The sequence below is a fragment of the Lepidochelys olivacea genome (genome assembly GCF_965140295.1).
Source record: "Lepidochelys olivacea isolate rLepOli2 genome assembly, chromosome: 1".
NCBI classification, from domain to species: domain Eukaryota; kingdom Metazoa; phylum Chordata; order Testudines; family Cheloniidae; genus Lepidochelys; species Lepidochelys olivacea.
Genome location: NC_140411.1, coordinates 68,357,184 through 68,372,585, shown reverse-complemented (window position 1 = coordinate 68,372,585; position 15,402 = coordinate 68,357,184). Strand labels below are relative to the sequence as shown.

Here is a 15,402-nt window from a genome sequence, read left to right as displayed (position 1 = left end):
TCTCTCTGCTTTGCTATCTGATTTCTACAGGGATATGCACCTGTTTACCATGCTAAATCCTGTTGTTCATATTTTGCTTCTAACACATTTCCTTTGTTCATTTCCTAGTGGTAGACAAACAGAATTGGTGTTACTGGTAGCATTCTCCAAAGACACAGTCAATACAGATGCAGCTAATCCCCTACTGCTTATTATTCAGCAATCAGTGCCTGCCAGTAGGATTTGGGAGTCCCAAAAGACTGTGTTAAAAGGAAAGGGTTAAATTCAGCTTGCTTCTCTGCTCTTGAGACTATTCATCATATTCATGGAACCAATTCCATGGAGGGAGCTAAGGTTGCCAGTTAAGTTAAACTAAGCTAGATGGATAGGAGTCCAAGAGAAGGAGATAACCGTAAGGATCTAAAGAAGCGTTCTTTTAAGGGTGGAAAGCAATTTGAGCAAAGATGTTTCTTTTAATCAGATTTATAGTTTCAGATATGCCTTGTAAAAAGTTCCATTTGGTAGATATCACCTGTAGAGCTACACTACCTAAAAAAATATCATATTAAAAGTAACTTTCTGGGTTACGTAAGTCAAAACATTAAAGTTAACTTATTCACTTTCTCTATTCCTCCCTCCATAACACCCACAAATTAAAATTAAAAAAACAACTATTAACTGACAATTTTTCAGAGATAAATTGAATCACAAAGGCCTACAGAGGGGAACCTGAGATCTTTGAGGATAGATTTAAATAGAGAGTTAAAATCTTTCTAAAATGCCACATGAAGATCTTCAAACACAGTAATGGGCTAGGCGCTGAAATGCCTGACTTGCCAACCTAGCATTTAGAATTTTTTTGGTCTGCCCAATACTTAGGCCCATCCACCAAAATCATGGAAAGAATCAAGTGTTTGGGACAGAGCAAAGAAAGACAATAAACATCTTGGCCGTTTATTGTGTATGCTTTCATGCTCACAAGCCATGCTGGGAGCTCTCTGAGCCAGTCCCTTTGACTTTGTTGTACAGCTACACATGAAGCTTACTTTTGTCTTTCCTCATTTACAGTCTTTAAAAAAGGAAGCAAATTTCTATCTTGACTTCATTGAGAATACTTATATGCTTAAAAGTAAGCATGTGCTTAAGTACTTTACTGAATTGGGGCCTATGCTAATGACGTTTTTATACACAGAAAAGCTGTTGCTGGTGCAGAGCTGAATTTTGCCTATCACAGTTTGGGCAAAGGTGGAATTTTGGGAAGGAGGAAATTTCTGTTTGACAGGTAGACTTAAAATAATGATGGCTGTTAGAAAGGCTGGCAGGGATGGATAGTTTGAATAAGTCCCCGGGAAAGGGACTAGTTTCAGGGGGCAGGTTAGTCAGGTAAAGGTAAAAGATAAAGTCAATTTATCACATCTCTCTGCAATTTATCATATTGAGATCAGCTTCACATATGTATATGTTAAATTCATAAGGATATTAGGGATATATATTATGGGGACAAAGCTGTCATCCTACAAATGGATGAAAAAGATTTAATTATGCTGTTACTATACTGTAATTCTAAAAGCACAAAGCAGCCATATCAAAATTGGGAGTATGGGAATAAAGCTCACAAGACTTGCATGACAGAACATAAGATACAAGGCTTGCTTTGACCCTGTACACCTCCCACGCTGCAATCAAGTGAACTGACAACAAGCCAGAGGTGTTCACTGCTTGAGCAGGTGAAAAAGGTGATTGTAAGAAGTGTGAATATAATTCTGTATCCATAACACATTCATCCCAATGTGCAAGGGCATCTGTTAAAATGCTTTCTCTTAACAAGCAGCTTTAGAGATCCCTATGACAGCAGCTGAAGAATCATAGACAGAGGATAAATTAACAAGGAGCTATGACGTGGCACAATGAAAGTGGAGAACATCTATTGTGAGGAACACAGATCATGAATAAAAGTGGTGATAATTTAGTAGCAAATAAATACTTTGAGGACCAGCTGTTACTCTCTGTTACATGGAGCAAAATCTGCTTTAAGAGTTTCCAAACCTCTGATAGAATTTGCTGTGTTTTTCTTCTGCTTTAAGGGAGGCCTCTTAGTGGAATGTGGGAGCCATGGCTCTGTGGCGTGCAGGTAGGAGCAGAGAAGGTAATGAGCAGAAGAGGGTAATGAGTATGCAGCCCTTTCTCTCTAGCATGCTCCTCTCAAGTGCAAATCTACCTGGGAGTCACCCACCAAAATCACAGAAAGGGTCAAGAGTTCGGGATAGAAAAAATAAAGTTCCCCCGCCCCATTTATTATACATATACTCTTTCAGTGCTCACAAACCAAATTTTGCATTCAGACCCTCATATTCAGCAGGTACTAGTGGTCTTGCTTGCAATTTGATTTGATCACATCACTCCTCCCTTCAAATCTTGACCACGCCTTTGTCAGCTTCTTGCACAAATGCCTCTGCCTTCTTCCTTGCCCCCCTCCCATGACCTCCTTGAACTCATCTGAAAGACCACTACTCTCACATTTAATTCTCTTTTGAAGACCTACATCTAATATACTGTCTACAATTCTTAGTTGACTATATGTATCAATATATATCCCTCTTGCATATATAAATACAAGTAAATAAAGGGTTATTATACATATATAATATACAGGGATATCTATCTATCTATCTATCTGTCCATCCTTGTATTTATTTTCCCAGGCATTCAGGAATGGAAAGTTCTTGCCCAAGCAGCTCACAGTCTCAGGACAGATAGATAGATAGGACTTGCCATAATATATCTCCCTCTTTATTCTTCTTCTTTCCCTAACCTCTGTCAACCTATCTATCTGTCCTGAGACTGTGAGCTGCTTGGGCAAGAACTTTCCATTCTGGAATGCCTGGGAAAGTGCCCAGCACATCATGAGCGTTACCATAAACTAACTAATCAAAATTGGCTAAAATGTTCAAATATGGGTTTCTGAGGTTGGTCAACTAAGTGTGTATTCAAGCACCTAATGAGGATTGAGGTGCCTAAATATAGATATAGATTTGAACCTTTAGATGCAAACATTTGAAGATTTTGGACTTAGATCCTAAATAGTGACTTCCTAGCTCTTCTCATGGCAAGGTGGGAAAATATCCTTTGCAGACAATTCTGCTATCAAATATAAGCAAAACTGCAGAGCCAAACATCCAAATGGATTGTTTTTGTTTCTGTGGCAAATAGAACTCAGCCTATTTTCATAATGAAATCTTATATAAAAGCGTTTTTATTTGTGATATCTGCTACTTCTCACACTCATGTTTTCAGGAACATGGTTTTTAAATTTCTTGGATGACATGCTATAACTTGTCATGCCCAGTTGGGCTGAATCACTCGGCAAGAAATTTGCACATGGTTAATGAAACACCTTGCATCCACCAAGTAGACAGGAAAGAAGAGCTAATTTAAAGAAACTTGCTTATAATCCTATCCCCTCCATGAAGGTAGAGAGTATCACTGATGCTAGAGACTGGCCTATGGGGCCCCTAATGGCATTGTCCAGACATGGAGAACAGCAAACAATCTCCTATCCATACTGGTACAGGGCAAGAAAGCAGCAAGAGCTGACAGAGAATCTAAGACAGTGCTGGCCATAAGAGTCTGAGGTACTTACATCTACTCAGAACATAACTCTATTAAAAAACAGATACCCAACATACTATGGGTCTTATGCAAACAAACCAGAGTATACACATAAGGCCCAATCCTACAATCTTGATTCGAGCAACAGTACCATTGACAATAATGGGAGCTTTGTCTGAATCTGGACTGCAAATTCTGACTCATCATTCTCTAGAATGCAAGACCCACAATCTCTAGACAAGGGGTCGGCAACCTTTCAGAAGTGGTGTACCGAGTCTTCATTTATTCACTTTAATTTAAGGTTTCGCGTGCCAGTAATATATTTTAACGTTTTTTTAGAAGGTCTCTCTATAAGTCTATATATTATATAACTAAACTATTGTCATATGTAAAGTAAACAAAGTTTTCAAAACGTTTAAGAAGCTTCATTTAAAATTAAATTAAAATGCTGATCTTATGCCACCGGCCCGTTCAGCCTGCTGCCAGCCTGGGGTTCTGTTCGCCTACGCTGGCAGCAGGCTGAGCAGGGCCTGGGGCCGGGAGCCGGCTGGCAAGGGGCTGGAAGCAAGAACCCCAGACCGGCAGTGGTCTGAGCAGGGCTGGCGGCCGGGACCCCAGACGGGCAGTGGGCTGAGCGGCTCAGCCTGCTGCCGGTCTGGGGTTCAGTCCGCCGGTTCCTGCCAGCCAGGGTCCCGGCTGCCGGCCCTGCTCAGCCCGCTGCCAGTCTGGGATCCTGCCCCTGCCCACATAGAGTGGGTACCTACCTTCTCCCTGGTTCTAGCTCATTCTCTTCCTCTCTCTCTCTGCATTGAGCTGAGGGTGGGAGTGCACTGAGCACAGGGCTGGGGGTGAAGAAGCAGGCTGGGGGTTGGGGTGTATGGTCTGGCCAGGAGCTAGAATGAGGGAGGGGACTCAGGGTTGGGGTTTAGGTGTGGAGTGCTTACTTGGGCAGCTCCTATTTGGTGCGAGAGGTGCAGATGGGAATGTGGGGAGTGGGGGGGGCGTGCAGGAGCTCCCGTTTGGTGCTCAGGGTGGGGGTGCGAATGTGAGGGGTGCAAGAATCAGGACATAGGGTGTGAGGGGGCTGGGTATGTGTGGGGGGTACTAGAGTCAGGGTTGGGATCATGGGGGGGTGCAGAGATCAGGGCAGGAGGCTAGGGTGTGTGGGAGGTGCAGGGGTCAGGGCAGAGGGCTGGGTGTGTGGGGGGTGCAGGGATCAGGGCAGAGGGCTGGGGGTGTGTAAGGGGGGTGCAGGGGTCAGGGCAGAGGGCTGGGGGTGTGGGCTGGGGTTGTGGGGGTGCTCCCAGCCCCCTGCCCAGAGCGGTTCACAGCAGGGGGCTGGAGGGCATATGCCCTGATTCCACCCCCCGTCCCCACCTCGTCTCCGCCTCCTCCCTAGAGCAGCAAGCGCACTGCAGCTCCGCTTCTCCCCCTCCCTCGCAAGGGTCATCAGCTGATGGGCGGCAGGGAGGGACAGGAGGGGCAGGAACGCAGCACTCTGGGGGAAGAGGAAGGGGAGCTCGCCTGCCCTGCAGCAACAGCCGGCGTGGGGGCGGAGAAGAGCAGGTCGGGGCGGGCAGGATTTTTAATGGCTCGCTGCTGCCTGCTGGAGTCCCGGCCTGGGTTCAGCAGGGGGCTGAGTGGGGCCGGTGACTCAGCAGACAGCAGCATGCCATTAAACATCGGCTTGCGTGCCATCTTTGGCACGCGTGCCAGAGGTTGCAGACCCCTGCTCTAGACCCACTGGTTCATAAACCTTGGCTCTCCAGTAATTTAGGTGCTATTTTTAAAGTATAATTTTAAGTGGCAAAAAGGATTTGTTTTAAAAGGAAAGCACCCTCATGAATGGAGCCCTTTAGGTAAGAATTTCAATGTCGGACAAATGTCAAGGTAAGGCAAACTTTATACTTAACAACCTTAATTATGCCTTTTTTTTACATACACAGAAAAACACCATTCACTAAAAAAGTTATTTATTCAGAGGTCATTCTGAAAAAATAAAGGCAAAAACCCTAACAAAAAAAACATTTACACATGCACACACATTATCCACAGACTAAAACACAGAGGCAGTAAATAGGATGTCTGACATATACCTGCCTTACTTAAGGGCAAAATTAAAAAAAACTAAAAACAACTCCGCCCAAACATTTAGTGGTTACAGAAAACACCCAATCCACCTTTTGAGTAAGTTGCTGCCTTTCCCACTGTTCAATCACAAATCCCTGCAAGATCAGCTTATTGCTTTGATAAAGGGCTGTGGTTAAGCACAGGTGGATTTTTTAATTCTGACATCAAGCAAAAATAAAAGAAAATCCTATGCAATGCAAAGGCTAACAAAGGATGTTTCATTTCCAATAAAAGCTAAACAACAATGCATTTCAGCACAACTTTCCCCCATTTAGCTTTATCAAAAATACCCAGCAAATATTTTTCACCATTTAGCTTTATCAGTAATAAATAATTAAAGCAAACACTTCATGTTAAATTCTGTCATATAAGTAAATATGGGAGTACATCTACCTTGAGAAAATGAATGGGCTGAATTTTCAGAGATACTGAGCAACTACAATTCTCTTAGACCCCCCTCAAAGTTGTAGTTGCACTGCACCTCTCAAGAACTGGCTCAATGGCAGTTTTGCAAGGGTAAAGAGAGCAGGATTTGGCTTCTATTGTCCAGGGCATGTGCACTCCTAGAAAAAATTATACATGAGGAACATGGAAAACAACTACAAAAAAGAAGGCAGTTTCTACTAGGTATAAGCTGCTGATGATGACAAATGCTGTTATTTGTTAAAAATCATTTACTTAGTTGGGGATTGGTCCTGCTTTGAGCAGGGGGCTGGACTAGATGACTTCCTGAGGTCCCTTCCAACCATGATATTCTATGATACTTTGTTTTCTTTTTCATTCCACTGTTTCACAGGCTATTTTCTAACTCAGAAAAAAATGATGTGATATGCTTTTGTTAGATGACATAGGTATAATAACAAAATGATATACTGATTTCTATAGAGGTCACCCTTTTCATTAATTACTAGAAACCCACAATATTCATCAAACATGGCAAAACCTGAACAGTTATTTCTTTAGTTATGTTACTCTGTATGTGATCATCACTTCCACTCTTTTCTTCTTTAATTACAGATTTAATAAATCAAAATTATTTCTAACCACCATCATGTGACATCGTGTGACAGTTAGTTGGTATATATATGTCAATCTGTTTCTCGATCTCTCTCTCACTTTCACGCAAAATGGAAGAATAATGTTTCAAGCCCAATAAGTTTTGGTCAGATGCAGAAATCTCCACAGACAGACAGTGATTTGAGTGAATATCTTTCTTCTCTGAGCTGCTGGAGAATCCTCTCCCGCTGATTTCTACGTCTTGCAGTAAAGCAGATAATGACTAGATAAAGTATTTCATGTACTTTAGCAAAAACTGCCTTTTCAATAAATTTACACTAGGCAGTAACGAGCTATATTGTGTGGCAGTTAATCTGCTCTAAAAAAAGTAGGAAGAAATTCTTCTGCCTGGTTCTCAGGTATTAAGTCCGAACATCTTTTATGTTGACAGTTTAGCTCCAGGCTATAAAACAGAAGAACCTGTTCTACATCTACTGTTTAAAACAAGTGCAGAAAACCTAAACCCCCATCAATCTGCTGCCTTAGTTTTACGACTTATCTGTGGCAAAAATGAATCATAAGAAAGATTTGTCCTGATTCCACAGACAGATCCATCAACATGCTGGTGCTTGTGAACCATACAATTCCTACAGAGATTGGTGGTAGTAGCAGACTTGCAGTATTAAATGTGTTCAAGTGTTGAACTATGGATATTCATGTCTGATACATTTCAGTGAAAGTCTGCAGTAAGAGCATGTCCAGAAAACGTACATGCACACACACAGATACATTTTCATTTCTTTCATACCTCTACCCTCTCTGCATTGCATCCCATCTTTTATAAAGTTCTGTCAGGACTAATGCAAATATAGTAAGGCAGAGTGATTTAACTTTGAATATTATTCAGATGAAATTTTGGTTCAACTCTTCTGGAATATAAAATGCATACAAATCTGCAGTCTCTTTCTTCATCATGTTACTTGTAAGCCCTTTAAGAAATAATACAGTCTTATCAAGTTCTGCGCCATAGCCTTAAAAAATAAACCTAGGAAGATTCATAATCTTACATGTAAAATTCTGATCACAAGAGAAGACAGCTAGCAGATGAAGTATTTGCTCACCTGGCAGAAGCAGATCAACAGACTGAAGTCTACTTGTGATGGTGTGTAGGGTGAGGATAGCAAAGGAAAGCAAAGTCGGGAATGCTTGAAAAATAAAATATTTTTAGTTAACAAGTAGAAAAATAAAATGTTGGGAAAAGGGTCCATTTCAATTCTGAATCCCGCTCCCCAAATGGTCTCTGCTTTTGTATAAAACAACCTTTTTGAATGACCATCTCTAAGAGTAGGGCAGCAGTGTCACAGAAATGCATGAGGCCTCCAGTCAAGGACTAATCCTGTGAAGGATCTACTCAGGAAAAACTCCCATTGAAGTCAATGGGTAAATTATTCTATGTGCAAATGATAATGGGAGTGTCATAGTGGTGATTCAAATAGTTTCAGATAATAGTGTGTTGTCTCTGTATGTATCTTTCAGCACTTCATTTTGGCTATACCGTGGCTCACTATTGACAGTAACTTCAAGGTAACAATGTACTAAAAGTCAAAACCAGAAATTATCTGCTAATGAGAGGAAAAAATGGGACCCACTCTCTTTCAAGTAAAAGTTTTGCCTTTGCTCTAATGTCTGAGGTGTGTCAGGGGATGTCTGAAAGGTGACATTAAAAAATAAATAAAAAGTTTTAGTATAGTTTAATGGCATTTATCCCACAAAGATTGGGAACAACTGTCCAATCTATTGATTATTTAAATATTTGTACAGAAAGTAAAAACAATTAATTATATAAGATAATAGGGGAAAAAACACCTACTCATCCAAAGTACTTGCAGTTTTTTTGACCTGATATCAAATTAATTTAATCTACTTTATGAAATTGCTTGAGGAAACATTCAGCTGTTTTCTGAAAGATTGACTTGGGGATTACTGAAGCTGTATAATTGTTCAAATGATCAGACTCAAAAAGAAACACTTTGTTTTACATTAATCTTACTGAAATGGGCAATGAATTTGAGAAATAGATTGCTGTCTAAAAGTCTTGCCAAAAAAATGTCTAGCTGAGAGCAACTGTAGCTCCTTTTCAATTTTTTTTATTTTGAACAATCTCATTTTCTTACTTTCAATCTTTATTCAACATCTGTTGTTTCCCCCTCCTCTGTAACATAATTATGCAGAATTCCAGTGTAAAACAGGTTGAGTAGGCAGCTTAAACATTTTTTCACACTGTTGCCCTGCAGATCTCTTTCTTTCTTTCTTTCTTTCTTTCTTTCTTTCTTTCTTTCTTTCTTTCTTTCTTTCTTTCTTTCTTTCTTTCTTTCTTCTTGTTTAATTTGTGTATGTTTCTATCCTGCTCTTAAAGTGTGCTCTCACAACATATGGAAGCACCTGAAAGTAATTCTGGGATATGCACATGTTTATAAGGCTACTATTATGGTATTCAGCACATCAAAGAGCAGAGTGAAAGGCATGTTATTTGTTTTGTTGAAGCAAAAGCAATTAATCTATGAGTCATCTTGTTACCACAGTCAAATTGATACTCCAGTGAGTTTTCCAGAGCTTTTAAAGAGATTCTTTATATAGGTTCACAGTCTTTCAGTATTCATAAATGTTCTCTTTTCTCCAACAGGCTTATTTTTGCCTTCCTAAATTTGACATAAAACATGTATATCTTATCACATATATCTTAAAAGTAGTCATGCTTCTCTGATAAATACTTCTCATTTTGTAATACTTCATTTCAGTAAGGAGCACTTGAAATTCAACCTAAAAAAAAGTGGAAAATGTTACACTGACAAGTGTTTGCTCTGTCCAAAAGGTCCTCTGAAACACACAGCTCCTCCATGCAAACAGAGAGTGGTATAACATGCTCCGTTTTCCACGAATTTTCAGAGATCATTTATTAGGATGAATAAGGGGTCCTAATTCCAATGTACAAGTGAAAAATATGTTGTAACAAGTAGGAGCTAACCAAGAAAAACAACAAAATGGTCTAATTAATCTTCACTTTATCCATATTAGAATAAAAGGGTAAAAACAATGCAGAAGCGATTGAAGTCATATTCAAAAGAGGATACTAGATGGAAATTGTTAGGCGGGATCTCATCTTATATATGATGGATCACAAGTGCATAAAACACAGCAGATTCTGGAAAAATGTGTGCTAGAGCAATTCGATACTCCTATCTTCAGGTCTTAGTAAATATCTCACCTCAGATTATCCAGTGAATACTAAATTATTGTAAACAAGATGGATCCAAATAATTCTTAATAATTTAAAATAGAATATTTTATCCACAAGATTATGAATTAATAGTTCATCACGTTTGTGCTCTGAGGACTGAGAAAGGCTTTTTATGTTGGAATATGGTTTATGTTTTAATATTATCACAGTTTGTTATACAGTATTTGTGGACACCTTTGTGTATTCTCTCCATATTTCTTGGCAGGCTGTTATGAAAATGTTGATTTTAATCTTTTTCCGGTTTGCTCTGCAGCGTGCAATTTTTATTCTATGTTGGGTTCCACTGACAGTTTATGTTACAGTGGGAAGAGATACTATCCCCTAGAACAGAATATCATTTGCAAGCCCCTTTCTGTTTTCTCACAAAAGATTACCTTATACTTTTTACTTTTAGTTTTTTAGTGCTGGAGACAAAACTTAATTTCCTAGTATTCCTAGTTAGCTTCTGCTCTTTAAAGAAGGTCATAAAATAGTGTGCAGCTCCTAAGCTTCAGGCTTTTCAGTAAAAGAGAAATCATGATATTCCACTAGGAGAGTCAGATGTAGATGAATAAAAGAATGCTTTTGAACTAAATATGAACAGAAAATATTTCAGAAAGCTTAATATCTTTTCTTTGGGCAAAATTACATTTAGGAGACAGAGTTACAGATTATCAGATTATTCCACTTTTTTTTTTGTTCTCTTGAAAGACGTGTTTTTTTCCCCCAAGCAGAAGGTTAAAAATCATTTTGAAATGAAACACCTCAGATTTTAAATCTCTTTCTGTGATAAGGTAATGAGATGCATGTGATTTTTTTTAAATGGCATCTAGTTCTAGAAGCTGCTCTAATAATGAAAGATGACGTGTATAGTTTTTGTCAATTTGGCTGTAAAGTTAGCCATAAATATGTGCATATTTAACATGGAAATTTCTTTTGTAATGTAAAATTTTACTTTGGAAAAAAATACTATTTCTGTGCAGAGGTTCTTCTGCATATGCTTGAGACAAATCTCTTTACAGTTTTGGTTTTAATTTACTGGAGTTACAAAAAACCCGTTTATTCCAAACCATCCTCGCCTGCTCTCAACAAAGGAATCAAAGCAGAAGAGGCAGTTTAGAAACGGAGAGAAAATGCCACAAAACATTGAAAGAAGCTAAAAGACAACACCCCACATCTGGCACATCCTGCAACTACCTGAGAAGACTGTGAGGAAGATTAGTTTGTACTAACTGCCACATATCAGTGTATTGTTAGTTATTGTGCACTCATGTGTGCACAGAAAATTGGGAATCTTGGAACTGATCCAGCCAGGTTGTAAGTTGCAGCAAGACTTTTGAACCTAACTGTGTGTAAAAAATCACAACAACATTTTCAATACAAATACAAGAAACTATTTTATATGAGATTGCTGCAACTGTGATATTGTTTATAGGAAAGTCTTTCTGCCACATTATTACAGTTTGCTTGGATGAAAATGAAATGCATACTATATTGTAGCACTGCAAATTACACCCTGCTCACTTAGCTTCAAACAACTTTTTTCACCAAACAATACAAATATCTTAGGTTTCAGTGTTTCCTGATGGGAATTCTACAGAACTAAACAGATTTCTATAGGGAATTATGTTGTGATTTAATTTAATTTTTCATGACATTTAGCCCATAACCCACTATGTTGATCTGAAAAAAGATGCAGAATTATATTTTAAATTATTATTATTATTATCAGAATCATGATCAAAGAAAAGAAGAATGATATACAATAGCATTACGGACATATTATCTGTTGCACATTCAAGTACTCTGCAGAGCAGATTATGTCATTTCTTTAAAAAAAAGAAAAGAAAAGACATAATAAGCCATATATATACAATCATTATCTTTGAATATGGCTACAAAAAAAGGAGGGAAATAATTTAAACCTTTTCCTTTCAGTGTTAAAATAAAATGGCACACTCACAGTACACACTGGATTGTGATTAATTACCCTGTCTTCTCAGATTTTATATATGAATTCAGAGGACAGTTATTTCTGAGTTAAAGAAGAAAATTTTACATATAAATTTAATCCAAATATTTGTGGGGTTTTTTCTTTCACTAAAAAATACAGACCTTGTAAGTGCTATTCATGTCTACACATTTTGGCCACATGCACTACAGTGCAACATCACCTTCTGAGTTCTACCAAGATAGGATAGCTGTCAGATGAAAGTACCACACATTCTTTTGCAGGGAAAGAATTTGCTGTTTTTTTTTTTTTAAATGACATCACCGAGTCAATAAGCCTGAAATCAGACCTACCAGCATTTGTGAGTATGCATGCACATTGACATCCTGCTGATCTGTTCCATTCTTGTGAGAAGTTTAAGAAAATCTAAGACAGTGGTTTCCATCCTTTTTTGCTGAAGCCTCTATTTGTTGTGGATTAGCAGATGGCCACTGAACATGCCCCTCACACTATGTCCTCCTGCCACAGATACCACTAACTTTCTTTTCTCTCTCTCCTCTCTCTTTTCCTTTTCTGTCTTCTCTTTCGCTGCTTCCTTCCACCATCTTCCTTTCTTAGGGCTTGTCTACACTTACTGGGGGTTCAACGCAAAGTGATAGATGAACTGGCAGTCTATTTAGTGGGTCTAGTGAAGACCCGCTAATCGACCGCTGATCACTCTTCCGTCGACTCCTGTACTCCACCCGAACAAGAAGCTCAAGGGGAGTTGACGGGAGAGCTCCAGTGGAACTAACGTAGTGTGGACCCCATGGTAAGCAGATCTCAGTACGTCGACTTCAGCTACGTTATTCACATAGCTGAAGTTGCATAACTTAGATCGATCTCCCCCTGTAGTGTAGACAAGGCCTTAGTCTTTACAATATTTCTACATGTTCTGTCTGATTCACACCCTCCCCCCATTCCTAATCTCCTGCTGTCTGGGAAGTCTGAGCCCTCTCCCAATTCCTTCACTCATACAGAGACTTTATGCTGCTGGGCGAGCAGTATTTATTTGTGCAACAGGGGCAAAAAAAAAAAGTTTGACTTGTGGGATGCTGCCTGAGCCTGCAATCTTGTATACACGCGATTGCAATCAGCTATTGCAATCAACTACATTAAGGGTCACAAGGAACAAGCATAGAGAAGGAGGATTCTGGCTTTCAGAGAGCAACCTGCTTCTTTTCCCACAAACACAGCAGCATGTTTGCAATGTGTGCATGTGAATTTGCAAACTATGGCTTTTCCGATCCAAAGTGATTACATTTATCTACTCCTTTATCTTCGGCCCACATAACCAGTCTGGTTCCCAAAAGACGGACAAGCCCCTCACCCCCAAGTAGTAAACACTGCTGTAAAACTGGGGTGCTTGTAGGTTTCAATATCTTGCCTGCCTAAGTAAACAAAAAGAGAGCACCATGCAAAAGGATGGGGTAACATCCGCATATGATTAAAATTATCAAAAAACTGAGCTTGTTTTGTTTTATCGTAGTAGATCAGATACCACGAGCATGAGTGCAGTATAAAGACTAATATATAACAGAGAGATTGAGAGAAAGATCACATTGTCGAGAAGCTGGTATTTGTTTCCATATCAGCATAGGCAGCGGGTATAATAGGCCAAGGCAGTCTAAGCTTCCCCTGGTACAGTGGCTGCCAACCCGCCACCAGATGCCTGGGCCGTTGGGGGCCCATCTGCACTCTGCCTCTTCCTGTCCCTGCTGCACCCCTTCCCTGAGGCACCCACCCAACTCTGCTTGGCTGAGTCCCTCCTCTCCTCCACTCCACGCCCCCTCTCCGGAGGTGCCCGCCGCTCGCCACATCCCTCCTCTCCTCCACCCCCCCATGAGGTCCCTCCTGCCCACTGAATCCCTCCTCTGCTCCATAGCCGCTCTTCCCCCGCAGAGACGTAGTGAGTGGTCGGCAGAGGCCTCGAGGGGGAGGGGGATGGAGAAGAGGAGGGATGTGGTTAGCGTGAGCGACGGGGGTCTTGGGGGAAGGGGTGTGTGGAGAAGAGGAGGGCCAGAGGGAGTGGTGGGCGGTGGGGGCCTTGTGAGAGAGGGGGTGGAGGAGAGGAGGGAAGTGGGGAGTGACGGCGGAGGGGGCTGAGCGGGATAGAGAGCTGTAGGTGAGGAGGGATGTGGTGAGCGGGGTGGGGGGGTGCAAGGATGGACCACGGGTGGGGTCTGGGGCAGAGTGGGGGTGGAGTATAAGTGGAGCCACGGGAGAAAGAGGCAGGACAGGGAGCTAGCCTCCCCCAGGAGAAGCTTCACCCATGACCCATGCATATCAGACTGTTTTTTTGAAAAGTACATTTCAAAAAATCAGAAAATTTTGTAGACTAGGCACAATTTTGGGCCTTGACAGAGTGCTCCCTTTCCTCTAAGCAAATTGTGAACCAGTAAGCCACCAGTGATCACCTGGGGTTGAGAAGAAAATATGAAATGTGTTTCACTTATGAACTAATCCCCATCTTTTTGTTAAATGCATCCACTTCGTCACTGACATATGCTCTTTTCCAATGGACATTAAGAGTAAATGCAATCTCTCAAATGTGAAAACTCCATATTAAAGTTTTTCTCAGTTATTTTTTCCAGTAATTGTAAAATGTGCCCAAGATGATCAGGTTAACTTCTTTTGAAAACAGTGACCTAATCTATTAATATTGCCTGGAAGTTGCCATTTGAGTTAAGTCTTTTAAGAGAAAGACTACATAGGATATCAAAGCTATAAACAAAGGCAAAATAGTGTATACAATTCATGCTAAAAACAGAAAATAAGATTAGAGGTATTGTTTCTGATCAGAGACAGACAAAGGAACAGAACAAGGTTAGCTAAAAGAAAGAGAAACTGGGGACCCAGGATGTGGGGAAAAGTGGGGGAAAGATTGAAAAGACAGATTTTATGTACAATGGGCAGGAAGTGATCAAAAGGTAAAAAGTCAATGATAAAATCAGAGTAAGAAGCAATGTATCATAATTAATGGGTATTAAGAGGCAATCAGAAAAAGAATGAAATGAGAAAGTCCAAAACAGCATGTGATTAGCAGGGATAAAGAACTAAACAAGAAACAAAAGAAGGGTAGTAGTGCAAGAAAAAATATGGAAGAACACTGAGAAAGCTTGAGAGAGAGAGCATTAAAAGTAAAAATGCCAGAGCCTGAGGAGAAATGTAATGTAATGATTGGATCAAAGGTGTGTGGTGGAATCACATGAGTGTTACTAAAAATGATTAAGAGTAGTAATAATGATGAAGAAGATGACGGAGCCTTTAAAAGAAAAAATCAGGAGCCTGAGAACCTTTTCATTCTTTTAATATGGAAACTAAAGCAGTTCACATAAAAGAGCAATTTGAACCACTTGAAAACGCCACTGACATCAGTGCAATCTGACTAAATGTATACTTCCTAATGCATATTTTAGTG

The 15,402-nt window shown here is 40.1% G+C and overlaps 1 protein-coding gene across 8 annotated transcripts in view; it reads right to left on the bottom strand.

Moving 5' to 3' along the window:
- PCDH17 (protocadherin 17) overlaps window positions 1-15,402 on the bottom strand; it is a 106,722-nt gene that overhangs the window by 23,400 nt on the left and 67,920 nt on the right. For 4 of the 8 annotated variants that reach the window (XM_084617348.1, XM_084617350.1, XM_084617349.1 and 1 more), the window contains exon 4: window positions 7,836-7,919. The exons of the other annotated variants lie outside the window; for them this stretch is intronic. In XM_084617348.1, the coding sequence (XP_084473474.1) occupies window positions 7,836-7,919 (84 nt within the window). The remainder of the gene's footprint in view (window positions 1-7,835; window positions 7,920-15,402) is intronic. 8 annotated transcript variants of the gene reach the window in all.